The sequence below is a fragment of the Galleria mellonella genome, unplaced genomic scaffold, assembly GCF_026898425.1.
Source record: "Galleria mellonella isolate WM207_F2 unplaced genomic scaffold, CSIRO_AGI_GalMel_v1 utg65, whole genome shotgun sequence".
Taxonomy (NCBI): domain Eukaryota; kingdom Metazoa; phylum Arthropoda; class Insecta; order Lepidoptera; family Pyralidae; genus Galleria; species Galleria mellonella.
This window is the reverse complement of record NW_026442138.1, coordinates 11,584,434-11,601,201: the sequence shown is the minus strand read 5'-3', so window position 1 is coordinate 11,601,201 and position 16,768 is coordinate 11,584,434. Positions and strand designations below refer to the sequence as shown.

General features: G+C 31.4%; 2 protein-coding genes across 3 annotated transcripts in view; both read right to left on the bottom strand.

Annotated features, from left to right (window-relative positions):
• The window catches only part of LOC113513887 (zinc finger C2HC domain-containing protein 1C), a 47,881-nt gene extending 41,576 nt beyond the window's left edge, over positions 1-6,305 (bottom strand). Inside the window, exon 1 of one of the 2 annotated variants that reach the window (XM_052900489.1) lies at positions 5,780-6,305. In XM_052900489.1, the coding sequence (XP_052756449.1) occupies positions 5,780-5,818 (39 nt within the window). In that variant the 5' untranslated portion in view covers positions 5,819-6,305. The remainder of the gene's footprint in view (positions 1-5,779) is intronic. The other variant, XM_052900490.1, reaches the window with a different exon arrangement.
• Positions 6,306-8,431: 2,126 nt separating this feature from the next.
• Positions 8,432-16,768, bottom strand: part of LOC113522421 (uncharacterized) — a 115,888-nt gene continuing 107,551 nt past the window's right edge. The window contains exon 9 of the mRNA XM_052900491.1: positions 8,432-16,607. Within this exon, the coding sequence (XP_052756451.1) occupies positions 16,396-16,607 (212 nt within the window). The 3' untranslated portion in view covers positions 8,432-16,395. The remainder of the gene's footprint in view (positions 16,608-16,768) is intronic.

The following is a 16,768-nucleotide window of genomic DNA, read 5'->3' as shown; positions in this document are numbered from 1 at the left end:
GTTTCGCCCATAATACCCCCATGCGTTACCATTCTTGAGGACTCAGGTGTTATTTCTCTGTACCCTGTAAATTCACTGCCACATCCCACCCTTCAAACCGAAACACAGCCATGCAAACACAACTGCTTCACGTTAGAAACACGCATGAGACAGAAGTGCCCAAGCAAACGACTTTTGTACAAAGTCTCCATCTGGTAGGATAGTCCATTTAAGCTAGGATATCTTGTGATCTGTAAAACCAGGAATATAGCGAATATTAGGGAATATTTGGGAGCACAACACAAAACACACAGACTCAAAACAAATTAGAAAGGTTCATTTCCCAAATTGCTCCCATTGCGATTTCAATTTTCTTCTATATATAAATAAAGAGATATACAGGTAAGTAGAAATATACTTTATTTGTTATGGATATGGCATGAGTAAGATACCAACTTAACTGCTTATCTTTTGTGCCATTTGTCATCTGGGTTAAGATTGTGCGCTTTTGCTAAAGTTAAATATAAATAAGTATCAATATTTGCCGAATAAAAATTCCGTAGTTGGCTTATGACCAGTACTCTCATATAGTGTCCCGTTATCTGTCTGATAAACATACAGAAAATGGGGGCATGGCATGCAATGTATGTACACATTGCATACATCAATATTTTGTTAGCGAAACAATAGAGTTTTATTAGTGTTTTTTTTTTAATGTATGATAATGGATTGGTAACTCCGCCTGCGCTATCGGTATACGCTGGGGCACCAGTGAGAGATGATAGGTAACGATGAAGCAGGTCAGTTAGTCCACTCTGACAAATCTAACAATAAATTAATCATGATGGTTTCCAGGAGGAACCACGAGGAGGTCGACCTAATACAGTTACAAGCAATGGGGCTACTAATCCCCATCCCTTCCCCCCAGTTTTTTAGTGTTAGGTTATTGAGACCACAATAACAATTCATCATCATAATTATCACTATAGGCCACCCCTTCCTTTCTAGTGGATGTCGTAAAAGGCGACTAAGGGAGCTTGTGGTGGAAGGATGGGCAACAGCGTCCCTCTATAATATCACCAAAAGCCAAACTGTAGTTGCTAACCCACCTGACAAGCGTGGCAATTATTGGCAAAACCCTCCTTATGGGGAAGGCTATGTTCAGCAGTGGACAATTAAAGGCTGATACAACAACATACAACTTTCTGTTTGGTTAATGTTACTTAGTAATTAATTTATGTTAATTAGTACATTTTAGTTAGAGAATGAGCATTTCCTGCGCGTGAGCATTATTACTTCACAACATGTGAATCTTTGTATTGGCAGTCTTAATCTAATTAACCTCCCGTGTTGAAAATGATGAAGCCATTGGACGTTCCTTACAATAAAAAATAGTTAATTATAAACAAAAAAGTAAACGCTTTCGTTATTAGACATTAAAGCTACCTTAAGCTATAATTTATTTCTTTATTTATTTATTAGTACAAATGTGTGTACGGACATGGCGGACTTAATGCTAAAAGTATTCTCTCCCAGTCAACCAGAGGGAAGTGTCAGAATACTCGAATGCGGTACTAGTAATTATTGATATACATACATACTGAAATTACATATATAAAGGAATAAATATAACTAACAAATATACTTACACATATATGGCATATACTATATTATACACGAAATTAAGAATAATATAAAGCACTTACTGCTTGGATAAAGTAAAAAAGTGAGCGTGAACGTTTTTTTTAAAGACGGTTTAGTCGGTAGTCTCTTAATGGCATCAGGAAGCGCGTTCCAGAGGTCGTGAAGAATGTAGGAGAAAAGAATTTGAAGCGAAACCAGTACGGTGAGAGGGGATAGATAGTTGGAGAAATTAACTCTTTTTCGCGACTTCGCCCGTGCAGAACTCTATGACAACAAGTTACGAGTATCATCCGTTTCTATAAGAGTTTCAAGAAATCCCTTTACGGTACTCACGTAATATATTATATTATTTATAGCAACCTCTGTTAAAACATGTCATGTTTATAAGCTCTTATCATTGACAGTCGGTGTATTGATTTGTTAGTCAGTCAAGCAGTTTTTCCTTTTATATATTGTACATTTTACATAGATGCAATTCAATTTAATTAGTTACTGCATATTCATGTTGTAACAATATAGATCTTAACTATTAGAGGTACAGTATTAACATAAATCCGGGAAGAGTACAGCAATCACATTATTAATTATTATTAGATTATATTTAATCGATCTTTTCGTGTTTTGTAAATAATTATTCTGCATTTTCCATTTTTTATTACCAACAATTTAAATGAAACATTTAATTTCTATATTCCTATAGAGGAACTAAGTTTCAATAAAATATATTTGCCATACAAGTGAACAGTGAACTTGGTTCTTTCAGAACCAAATTATCTTGTACCCAGTTTCCCGTTGACTTCCCAAATAAATTGATTTGTGACCGCAATTTATTTCATCTCGCAGCTGTATCAGATTCAGCATGGCTTCATATTTATGTTGATTTATTGTTCTATTTGTATCAATATTGATATTGGTACAGAGTTGTGGTTTTATAAAAGTTTGAAGGCCGGAATCTTCTGCATTGGAACAACATACTATCGACCCACTGGTAGGCATAAGTCTGAACATGAATAGCCAATTATGCGGGTTTGAGTAACAATCATTCAAACCATAGGCGAAGTTAAACTTACACATGTATCTAAACATATATGTTTTCAAATTCGTATCTATAATATTAGTAGATTTAAAATATGTAAAAGTAAATAAATAAACGTGTGTCTATTTATTTGATGGACTTAAATTACTACATTTTAAATATTTCTTTCTTTATTGCTTTTTGTTTGTTGTTTTATATATATATATATATATATATATATATATATATATATATATATATATATATATATATATATATATATAAATGTAAAAAATATGCACACGACTAGAGACAGTCATTAATTGACCGTTGTAGTGATGTCAGCATTTATGCCCACATTTTACCGATTATGTTCAGATACGGCGAGCCTACCACCATCCCAAAAATTTAAATTTACAATTAAGATTTTTAATTTTGATCAATAAATCGAAATTTGTTTCACACATAATGTGTGTGATATTCATTTGACACTTAGATGTACCATATATGGTAAAATATCATGTGAAAATACTAGATAAATTATTATTTAACTTGAACTGTGTCAAATACGTAATCCACGTAATGGTCTGTCATAAAATGTTTAGTCAGTTTGATTATGCCATCGACATGTAGGGCAGGGCATCGGCTCTGTTACCTAAAAGACAGCCGAGCTATCGAACGGGTGGAACTGGGACACGCATATCGAAATTGGGGTAAAACGAGTATACGCTTGGATGTTTCTATTAATTTTATAAATGAATACATTTCTTACGTTACTTGATACTTAAATGTTATGTTATATATACGTTATTATTATTTATTTTTATTTTAGTTTTTCTTCATAAAATTAGGTTTCTCAAAGTAGGATACGCGTACCATTCGGTGTGTTCCACTCATTCGTAGGAGATATGTGACAAAATTTACCTAATGGCGGCAGGTTCTCTTATTTAATTAATTGAAATGTTAACCCCACTTGGCGCTGTCGGTATACGTTGGTGGACCATCGTGAAGAATTCAACAAAAATTAACCACGATGGTTACCAGGAGGAACCGCGTAGAGGGCAAGGGTATATTGCTAGCAATGGATAAAACCCATAACTAACAATCCCTTTCCCCCAGAGATAATAATTTTGGTACATCCAAAACTATTAACTCTGGAGGACTGTTGATTGTCAGTCAGGCCAGATAATTGTATATAAATAAATTAATAAGGATTCTTATTATAATAAATACGGTCACGTAATAATACTTGAGGGAAATACTTAGTACATAATCACCATGCATTCCGCATGTTGACAATTCCAAAGAATTCTCGCCAATTGTACAATGCACTTATAAATAAATGATAAATGTGGGAAGATGCATTTGTTTACATACACATACATACATGTGTTACACAAGTGTATTTCGCTATTATTATTAGGAATGTACCAGAGGAAACGGTTAACAACCTTGAACCCAACGACCCGAGCCCTCCGCGCGCCGAGCTTATGGCTCGCAACGCCGGCGAAATTAATCACAATGCCATGCCATTCCTATTTGCGAATATTCAAGATAATGACTTTATAATAAATATGCTTATTTAGTAAAAAGCCGTCGAGCTGTGAATAGGCTAGTTTGTTTGTATCTTCAAAACGGAGTTGATCCCCAGTCCTCAGTTCTCTCTCCAATTGATCTATATTTGTGAAACCCTGTATCTTGGGGGGAAAGGGATTGTTAGTAATGGAGACTGAGAATCCCATTGCTAGCAATATACCCAACCAGGTCGACCTCCTCGTGGTTCCCCCTGGAAACTATCATGGTTAATTCCTGATGAATTCGTCATGATGGGCTAACTGGCCTGTTTTCATTCTCATCTATCACCCTTCACTGGTGCTAGCGCAGGCGGGGATACCATACCATTTTTACCCATTAAAAAAAAACACTGTGTCTTGGTAATAATCGCTTATGGATTCCCGCGATAGAAGTTCGCCTAGTGCGGGATCTAATGTACACAATATGTTGTATATATTTTTTGTGTTTAATAAATAAATAAATAATTTATATTCTCTCTGTTATCGTCTGTTTTTTATTTGTATTTTATTTTTTAAACACTTTCAAAAATAGAAGATTTAACCAGTACTGCTAATGTCTATATATATATATATTTTTAAGGGCTGAGAATGGAATGGTAACCTCGCCTGCGCTATGGGTTTACGCTAGCGGTACACCATTGAGAGATGAAACAAATTCCACAAGAATTAACCACAATAGGGTATATTGCTGGGACTGTTAGACCCAATTACTAACATTAATGACGGAAAAAAGGTCGTCACCCATTTCGATGTCGCCCCTACCAGTCAGATATCTATATTGATTTAGATCGGGTTTTTCATTACGTATTGGGTAACCGATAATTAATATAATCCGTTTTCGGAACAATATATCGATTTTGTGTAACTAATGTAACTACAATATATAGATTTTGCTATTTATTACCCACCCCTAATTATACATTTAGAGAAAGAGCGTCTCAGTTATTCTAAGACAACATAACTGTCTATAATAAATTTAAATACCTAAAGACAAGACAAACTGACTGATTGACAGTGACTGATCCAGGGATAGTCAAAATTATGTCATGAATATGTTTTATAGAAGAGAAATGCAAATCATTCTTCAAGCGATAAAAACAATTTACCCTTAGATAGCTACTAATAATATGCGTATCCTTTCCGTCAGATTGCAAAGGAACTCCCAAATATTTTGTCGTTTGTCTGCCTATGTTTCATATTCAATTTTATTAGTAGAAATTATAGTCATTATTTATATCTCACCCTAGGTATATAATAAAAAATGAGTTTTAAGATGTTCTAATAACCGGATGCTCCTGTGGGAACAGAAGGTAACGGATTAGGCGTCGATGAAGTCGCAGAAACGACAAAAACGTTACAAACCGTCAGGCAATTCAAAAGTTGACCTTGTGATATAATGACTAATAGTTCTAATTGAACACTTGCAATGGGTAAGTACTTATACATACCTACCTACTTGTGTTTATATAAAATTTTGCATAATTACAGACTATGTTATTATTAAAAATTTCATGTATAAATCGTGTCGTTTTTAATGAATATATTTTACACTAATTAAACAACTTACCTGCATTTGCAGAAGTCTCGAGCCCCCGTTTTTATCCATCGCTCTATTTGACACTATTAATTTCTTGTATTGTGGAAGACTTTAGAATTTTAACGTATATATGTACTAGATATTTGGAATATTAATTATTGTGCCGTTATTCACAATCAAAAATAAATAGTAAATAAAATACTACATGAGAATTTCTTAAATTACATAAACACATCAATCACAAAATTTGACACAAAAATATTATGGTCGTTTGTCATTCAAACGTAACTTTTCCCGCTAAAAGTTTTTGAAATTAGAACGTATCACAATCTATGATTACCGATCATTTTTAAACTCTATTTTTAATTTTTAATCGAGACGCGAGAATAACTTTTATTATGCCTTTTATATTTTATTTGCCGGGCACTCAAGTGAATATTTTACCGATTAAACAAGTCAACGGTCGCCAAGCGACTCAGCTGTCGCGCGGGACGTGGCTCACCGAGAGATGGCGGGGCGTACAGCCTGCATGACTGTACGGTGAGTAATCAACAACTAGCTGCACCTACACGGCCTGGTAGACCTAGACAATATAATTTACTGCTGCAAATTGAGACGTATTGCGATTCAGAACTGTAATACGACTAGCATAGAGCGAACGATTATTTATTTTACGGTAAAAAGTGTGGATTGAATGTCAAGCTAACTAAATCATTGCATTTAAGGAAAAATTGTATTTATGAAATGGTAATATGTACCAGTCGAGTGCTAAATTGAGTTATATACAATATAAATATTGGAACAAATTGTAAGCCCGCATCCACGTTCAGTGAAAGCGACGTTATTGTGCCCCGTAGCCTTTTCAACTTGAACTGTAGGTATCGTGAAAGTTAGCAGTCTAACCTCGTTTCTTGAAAACCTATATATTGTATATAAAATTTGAAACTCGATTTTAAATTTATTACTTAAATTTCAGCCATGATCAGTTCTTATCCCTGTCTACAGGGGACACCCTCTTTAGTAATAGAGAACGAATCATACAGATAGGTAAACCGATTTCAGTGCGTCTTTTTTATTTGGAAGTTAGGGATGGTTCATAGCTGAAAATCTGTTCGTTATGTCTTGATCGAAAAAGAGTCGCAATATAGTTGTTTAATGCTTTAAAAATATAACTATTTAAATTCCATGTCCTCTGTAACGTAGTGGTAACTGCTTTATGTTATCGGAATTTCAAGTTTGAACTGTACTGAAACTCGAACATAGATCTTCCCCATACATTAGAGGGTTTTGCCAATAGTTGACACGCTTGGCAGGTGTGTTGGCAAACGTAGTTAGGTTTTGGTGATGTTTTAAGAGAGTCGCTGCTGCCCATTCTTTAACAATTAAGTTCCCTTACGACACACACATGAAAGGAAAGAGTGGTCCATTCTGCACCGGGACCACACGGCACGGCATAAGAGCCACCACATTTGTGTTACTATTCAAATGTAACCGTACTCGTTTACACAGTTATCTACAGAAAAAGAGCGTGAAAGGCAAAAAAAAAAACAAATGTCTAACGATAATCATGACATTGTCTTCTGTCATGACTAAATGATAGTTATGCCCGAAGAGGTATTACACTCTACAGAAATCGTAACGGAGGAGCGATGTTATAGGCAGATCTATTTTTTTTTACAACGCAGGGGGCGAACTAGCGTGCGGCTCACCTGATGGTAAGTGACTACCGCCGCCCATGGTAACCCATAACACCTACGGCATTGCAGGTGTGCTGCCGGCCTTTTAAAAAGGAATATGCTCTTTTCTTGAAGGTTATGTTGTCGTATCGGTTCGGAAATACTCCTGCTGAAAGTTGATTCCAAAGAGTGGTTGTTCGTGGGAGAAAGTGCCTTGAAAAACGCACGGTGGAGGACCGCCACTCGTCCAGATGGTATTTATATACATAGGTACGTATTTATCTTGTCATCAAATGAACTGTTTTTTTTTTTTACTTTTTTGTAATAGTATAAAAAATTTGAGGTTAGCATCTCACTTGGACTTCAGTACCTATTTGTACACCGTTTTAAGGACATCGTTTTACGAGTACATATCAGATGCTTAAGATAAATCCTTACTTTATATCATAAATTGGAAAAGAATAAAAAGAAAATTCGGATGAAACGGAAAATAAACCATTATTTTTTAATGGGGGGCTTTAAATTGTTTGTGGTCTTATCTAGTGGTTTACTGCTGTGACTTTAGAGGTTAGTGAATTTTAGTTCAGCGGAAATAAAAAACTTTATATGTAAATTTAAATTTTAGACTTATTTATCGAGGATGCAATATATTGTTAACATATCAAAGCCTACCTCTAGTTAGATTAAAATAAGCTGGATTAATGTTATTTTGTTCACCACAATGGCAATAATTCATAAATTTTAGTACCTCTGCTATTACTCCATCTTAGTTTGATGTCGTGGACATATTTATTATCTTAAATCTCTCTAATCTTTAGATACGTCCGTGTTTTCGTCTTGTTGTTTTCCACGGCAAATAATACTTATTTGCCGAACCTCATGACTATTGGTTAAACGCCAAGCGGTAGCGAGCAGTTAATGTGTAAAGATAACATAGAAACTTTCTTACACATTAGTAGGGGTTCTATTTATTTTGGCCAAATAAAAACAAAATGAAACAGCGCAATTCACACACAATGGGTGTTTATTTTATAAAATTTACATACAAACATTCATATTCTGTAATGTGTCACTATCTTCATGTAAATCATAATGTAACGTAACGTTACGTAAGTACACACGACGCCGACTAGCTACACACGACTACTCGACTTATTTGTCCATATGTCCACATCACATCAACTAACACTACTGTGAACGTTAGTTGAGAATACAGCGCGCTGGTATTGTGAGTCTGAACATTAAAATTAATAAAAATAGTTTAAAAATTTTCCATTATTTAAAAATATTAATATTATAAAAAAATATAATACTTGAAATCAACTGTTACAGAATTCACAGATGTTCTATTAAAGCAGCATAATCTACTACTAATGTAGTATATTGTACCACTAGTGTAATACGTCGTACAACTAGTGTAGTATATCGTACTACGAGTATAGTATTTTTTATGCAACTTAGAATGGCAACAAGCTGACGGCCCACCTGATGGGAAGCGGTAACCGTCGCGTATAGACATGAGCAATACCATGGACATAACAGAGTAAATTGTTTTGCCGATGATACCTTCCATGCGTTGCCATTCCTGAGGATACACATATAGTAAATCGTATAACTAGTGTAATATATCGTACCACTAATGTAGTACATCGTACAACTAGTGTAATATGTCGTACAACTAGTGTAGTATATCGTAACACTTACGTAATATATCGCACTACTAGTATACGACAAAAAATTTATAATTTATGTTTTTTTTTTTTGCTTATTTCAATGTTATAATGAGACTTGCGTTTCGCATTTTATATATTTTTTATTATAACTTAAGATATACTTATGTAAGTACCTAATTATATATCAAAGCATCATACAAACTACACTACAGCTCATAAATCGCAATTTGGAAATACTTGTCCATTATGCGCGTCTACAATTAATTTTTTTTTTCATATAAGATTAAGTGTCTCATTAATACATTAAAAAAATAAATTTTAGTGTATTGGCTCTATACACTAAAATTTTATGTATTTTTTATGACTTCTGAATAAATGCAAAGTAAAAGTGTTGGTAGAGACATAATACCAGCGCCCGTAATTTCACACTCGCGTTTTTATTCTATTTGTCAAAATATGCAAACAGCAATCTTAGAGATACAAAAATATAATGTATATTATGTATACATAAAATTATATAAATAAATATTGAGTCTATATATATCTGTATCTAATATGTATGTTAAAAAGAAAAAAATAATAATATAATAATAATATGTTAGATAAATTGAGATTAAATTTTGAATAAAAATTTTATTATACTTACGATCAACTTTGACAAATAGAACAAAGTACCTATTAGATCAAACAAAATTATTTGATCGTTGAACAAGCATCCACAAAAATATCATAATAATATTATTAGGTGGTCATTATAAATAATAAATATAAACGAACACATTGACAATTATAATTTATCATTAAAATTAAACATGCAAGCATTTCCTTACAAAAATATGTCATCTCGACGAATCCAGCGTCCATAAATATTATTGCTGACTAATATTAATTAATTATAAAATAATTGTTTAACTATAATAATAAAAATAAAATACGAGTAAATAACATAAATACGATTTATAATAAGTACTATTTTAATTATTTTTACCCGTGACATTTTTATAATATAAAACATAAATTATTAAAAAATGGAATATATTTTATACTTATAATTAAAATATGTCAAACAACAGCAAAGTACATAAAATTTAATCTAAATGGAAAAACCTACGGGTACATTTTATGGCAGTTATTTAATAAGAAAAACCAAATCACAGTTATGGTCAAAAAAATAAAAATATCTTTTCCGAATTTATAATTAAACAATAATAAATTTCATGCAATTGGTATGTACCAATACTAAAAACATTGCATAAAATTTGATTAAAATAATGTAATAATGAACTGATAATAAACATTTTATGGTTATTTTGTGATAATTATATTTTTTTACTAGTAAAATATCTTTTAAAGAAACTCATTGACCCGAAATATTTATGAATAAATTAGGTGTTTAAAAAAGGATTTTTTTCGTATTAAGCATAGAAATTAAAGGAGGTGGACGCATACAGATATAGACATTTCCATATATTTTCCTATATTTCTATACAAACTGAGCGTGTATATTTTGGGGACTTGATCTGAGAAGAATTCAAATTCCTTCTATAACTTATGTATAAGTATCCTATAGGATAATTCCTTGTAAAAGTACCAAGTTGTAGAAAGGCAGTAACTTTGCTACTACATCTAATAATGCGGTCTCCTTTTATTTCTATGGCATCAGTAAAAACCAAGGAAAAACAATTAAATGTTTTTTAATAATAAACGTTACACCGCTTAAAATAAGACGACTAATTAATTACACTAATTTCGTAGGGATTACACCGTAATTTAATTACCTACTACGACAAATATTGCTACATTGCAAGATTTCCAAATAAAATCATTAATTCAATTCTATGAACACATCGAGGGCGTAAAAGTTATATAAAAAGAAAGATGGAAAATGCAATAAAATTTTATCTGTAAGGATTGCTAATATTTGAAATTTTATTCCACAAAAAAAAAAACAATCAAGATAAAAATTAAATAATCAAAAAATCGATTCATGTAATTGGCGAAATATCGCGTAAAGTATAGACGAAAAAAATATAAAAAATCCACACCCACTGTGAATTATTTTTTTAAGTTATTAATAATCACTTGCAATGTAGCATGCTCGCGGGGCCAGGGTTCTATCGCGATTACCATGCTTAGGGTACACACAACACGGGTATCAGTGCCGGCAGTTTCTACATACACAGCGATCGTTTACCAGTCGATTTCGGTCGTTAAATCGAATCTAATAGCTTATGTACAAGTCGCGAGATGAAAATAAAACAAGATTCGCCCTGACACTGTTTATACCATCTTACAATAATTGTTATAAAATTATAAATAAATGCTGTCTTATATATGATATTGTTAGAAGATATTTAAGGAAAAAATTATACGAGGGATCCTAATAGCAACTATAATGGCCAAAATAATATATTTTATTTTTTATTTTTGTCCTTTTTATTGTTTGTATGTTTATTTCGGCGTCTAATACATCAAATTGGATGTATTTTTCAGAGTTATATTTCTGAAGATGTAGGTTAAAATTTGTTTGTTAAATGTTTTATCTTGATAAGTCGTTTTTGAGGTAATTATATATTTCCAAAATTTATGCGCATATGTTGTAAGTAAAAGTTAATAGAAATATAAATTTATTCTATAGTGTAACGTGTACTTTTTACACACATTTGACGCGAGTGTGTAAACGAACTATTAGGTACGATTGAACGACCGAAATCGATCGATAATCGATCATTGTCCATGTTGAGACTGACGGCACAGGTAATAATAACGTTAGGCAGTCTTTGGGTAGGTCGGAAGATTTTATAGCAACTAGATATATATATATTTTTTATTAATTGTACTAATTTACAATACCACACCTAAATATATTGACGCTATGCCAAAACGTTGGTTAAAATTTTGGGTGTTAAAAGACCTTTTAGAAATAAATATCGATGTTATTTATGAATACTTTATAATATGCAACAGTATATTCTGTAATGTTTTTATAGGCGACATGGTTACAATTTGTCATATAGTTTCCATGTTTTCCATTCCTTATTAAGTTTTCTATTGTTTAATAAACCATAAGCTTTTTTTTATATAGATTGCTTTCAAAATAGTATCCGTCATTTACGTATTACGTCGGTATAAAAAGTAAAAACTATTTAGGCAACTTTATTTTTATTTTACGTTATCTTTTTATGGAACAAAATTTGCTCCGATTCGGATGTTACGATGTACTTGTAACTTCAAATAAGTACTTTGTTGCCTGGTTTTATCGTATCTAACCTAGTATAACCAGGATCGTTAAGCTTACTAAATGCCTGACAATTTTTTTTATATATTTATAATTTAATTGACAAATTACTATTATGTTAATTTTATCAAAGGAATTAGTCTTTAATGCAAGTATAAAAAAATATTAGTCAAAAAATAAAATAAAAAATATTGTTTATCGACATGTTTATTTTTAAAAGATCTTCAAATGTTTTTTTTTTTTATTGGCTGTTTCAATCAGACAAACGGTACTCTACCGACCACATTCACTACATACTAACACCAAATTGAGTAACTTACGTCTAGAATACGAATCATTCACATGTTTACGAGTAGATTACAATTATTTCTCTGTTGCTATTGGTGTCACTATCAATAAGGGGTCATCGATTATTTTAGGGGAAAATACTTACATTTAATTTCGTTTTAAACGTTTTCAAATTTTGTTTTTTCACATTTGAGGCATTTTTAAAACAAGTAAATTTTATTTTCCATAGAACAACTTCAATATTCTCAAAATGTTATGTTCGCAGTTTTTTTTAATACATTTTTAAATTGACTCGTATTTGAGTGCACCGTATTACAGAATTATCAATTTTGGATTGTATTCCAGATGTTTTTTTATCAAATAATTTACAATTACAGACTGTTTTTAATAATTATATAATATTTATTACTGAGGGTTCTTTTACAAAGATTTGGGTAGAATGTTAATCATTTCTACGGTTATTGTAATTATTTTGAATATATAATTATGTTAATACAAATTATATTACTAAGGCTTACTACGTTCTTTTCTCACAAAATATAAGTGTAAGTATTGACCCATAGCGAAATGTTAAAATAAATAATTCCAATAAATTTTCGCTTTACCCGATCTATTTATGTCTCCAAGACACGAGTATAAATTTCAAAGTTTTATGACAATATAAGCTGAATTACCCTGAAAGTGTCGAGTAAAGGATTCGAAAATGTTTTCACAAAGACATCGTTTCCAAATTGAGATAACAGTTTAATAACATGTCAAAATGTTTTGTGTAAAGTGAAAAATTTAATGAATGTACCATTCTTATTAAAAAAATAATAAACCTGATGATAATAGAACCAGCATTTTTAAGTCTTTAATGATATTTGTAAGAATTCATTATGAGAACACCGAATGATTTAGTAGTCATAAAAAAATATTATAATTTTTTACTAAGTATCTGGCAATGGTAAACTAAAATTAACGACCTTGTATGAACAAGATTATCGTTTCTAAAATTCAAATTAGTTTTTTTGAAGTATCTATCTTTTCAGATGCATTTTTTTTTTGTTACTAAGAATGTTTTAGCTGTTAGATATTGCATGCTGTTTTAAATTGTGTCTGGCGAGTTTACTGTATTTTTAAATTATGTACTAGGATGATTATTAAGTAATGTATTGTTACTTCAATAGAAATTATATAAAAAAATACTGAAAATTGTTTTCACTTTATTGCCTTACATCAGCCCTATTACCATCAAATTTTGCTTTGCAGGAAACTTTTTTTTATCAAATATTATACCAAATATAAAGAGTACACAGTATAGAAAGGGTTGAAGAAATTGGAGTTAGTCCCTCCAGTGGTTCGACATCATTTGCTAACACTAATCTAAGCTGTATAGGCCGTACAACTTAAAGATCTAAACAGTTTCATGGCTACACACATCTTTTCTATGACATACATACAGTTACTACTTTAGAGCATGCAACTATTAGTGTATTGAGTTTTGTTTTATAAACATTAAAGTTCATTTTCGATTGCAGTAATTCTAAGCACACCGAGTCACTGCAGACTGTGGTAGTAAAAATCTAATAAATTTGCCCTACTGCGAAATATATTGAATATGTTGACATCTCCATTTAAAAATTTTAAATGTCTATGTTTTCTTGCACACTAGCTTTAGTAATATAAAGGGAATTTAAGAATTGTTTCCTCAAAAAAAAAGTAGACTTTAATTGTGACTAAACCAGTTATTTTGATTTAAAAACTAAACAACTGTACCAATTTCGATAAAATTTCTATGGGGCCAATCTGAAAGTATATCCTTTCATATAAAGAAGAAAAGAATTTTCCAAATTGGTTTATAAATTAAAAAATTATAAAGTAAGAAACATACAAAAAAAAAAAATACATGCCAATTGAGAACTTCTGCTAACTGAAACAGTATCTGAAAGATCAAATCTTAACTACTCAAAACTAAATACTAATATTACATTACTCAAATTAGGATATACAAAAGTACTCTGTAATATTAAAACATTACGCATTATCAATTACAAGTGCATTGTTTTTTTAATTGCTTAATGTTAACGTGTCATTTAAAAAGAATGAGTACCTTCTTTCGTTTGGTTGTATTTTTTTTTGTTTGTTACCTCATAACTCTGTCAGGTGTAAACCGATTTGGAAAATCCTTTCTTATCTTAATGGATATTATACAGATTTTTCATATAGACGTTTTATCAAAATCAATCGAGTAGTTTAAATTTTACATGAAAATAACCGGTTTTACCACAATTGAAGTCGGTTTTTATTGTAACTCAATCTTAATATTTTTATCATTTCACTACCACAGACTGCGGCGTGGATGTGTTAGGTCCTCTACACAAAGTACATTTTAGCGATATTGATAGTAGAAAAGTCTAACCTCTTATTCATAAAACCTGAAATCGCATTCCAAGTATATATGTGAATTATCACTTTTTAAATTAAGAATTTAGCTCAAGAAAAAAGGTCAATCTACCTTAATCAATAGCTAAGACACAGAAGAGCTATAATATGTTTATTAGATGATTGGTATTTGTATGAACAAGGGGATAAATGTATGGAATTGACACATGATTGATATAAGCTATAAAAGCTAATTTCAATATTTTACTATTACTGATTATCTCCATACAATTGGACCACAGATTAAGTACTACCAATAGTATTATATTATCTGTGGTACCACTATTCTATTTGGACTACAATTAGGGTCATAGATTAAGAATAGTACCTACGGCCCCATATGGACTTTTCTACTAGCTATCGCAATAACCGAAATGTATTTTGCATAGAGGGGAAGTATGTTAATATGTCAGTATGGTGTCAACGTAGATCTATTGAGTTGTACCCCTAGTACTGTTCTCAATCTACTGACAAATACAAAATTCATAAGATGCGTTGTTTACACATTTGTAGAAACATCATTATAATTGGCACATCATTTTATCGTGACCAGCACAATATCACTCGTCTAATTTTGAGCAATGAATTGTCCGTGAATGAATGAACATCAGCATTTTTGTATTGAACAAAAAGTACAAATCAAAACTGTAGATTTTACTCGTCTAGACACTTTATTGCACTCCGATCGTATAATAAAGTTATTTTAAAGAAACACGAAGAAAAAATATTATCTCTTTGGAAACAAATAAAATTACTTTAGTTCGTTTCCAAAGAAAAAGTATAAAACATATTTCACAATAAGCAGTATAGAAGTTTGTCTAGTGTTTCTTTAACAAAAAAAAAAAAAAACTTAATCAGTAAATATAAAATAATTTAAATGCATTCTTTTTGCTTAATGTCTTCGAAATTTAAATTTCTAATGATTTTAAATAATACTGAGTAGACTCTACAGTTTGTCTTTGTAGGTCTTTAAATATGCTCGAAGTGCTGATTGGAAGAGGCTTTGATGATGATAATATGACTCACAAAATTCAATTTTGTTTTGTATCAAATCAGATAAGCGGCTGATGTTACCAAAGATTATTTGTTTAATATCTGAATAATAAAGTTATTATAAGTATTGAAATTATTCCAGATGTAACATATCTTTAACATTTCATTCTAAGCATGTCAAATAAATCACGATTGTTCAAATACTCGCTTTGTTTGTATCATCTAGGTTGCTCAGGCTATTAACAAATTGTCTGCTATAATTTATCATATTTTAATTTGTTCAATGTCCCTTTTCCAAATCAGCACGTAATGTGAAATGAACTTAAAATTCAAAAAGAAAAGTTTTAATATCGTTTACATCATAAAGTCCCCGCAGTCGACTCCGAAGTCCCAATCGTCCGATGTGGCCGCCGTATCGTCATATTCAGCCAACGCTTGTTCGTAAGCTGAAGCCTCATATGCAGTCACTCCGTCCAGCATGGAGCAAGCTTGGGAGACGTTTGTGTGATGCATTATTGGCATAGCGTGCAGCGCGAAGTCTTCGCCTTCTTGCGACCAGGTCAAGCCTGGAAAGATATTTATAAGATAATAATTAAATATAATTATTAAATTACGCTAAAATTGTTTAATTAAGTGAGAAAATATGGATTTAATTTAAATACATATAATGTTGTTAAATTCAAGAATATATTATACTATATAATTTATATCATTATTATCATATCAG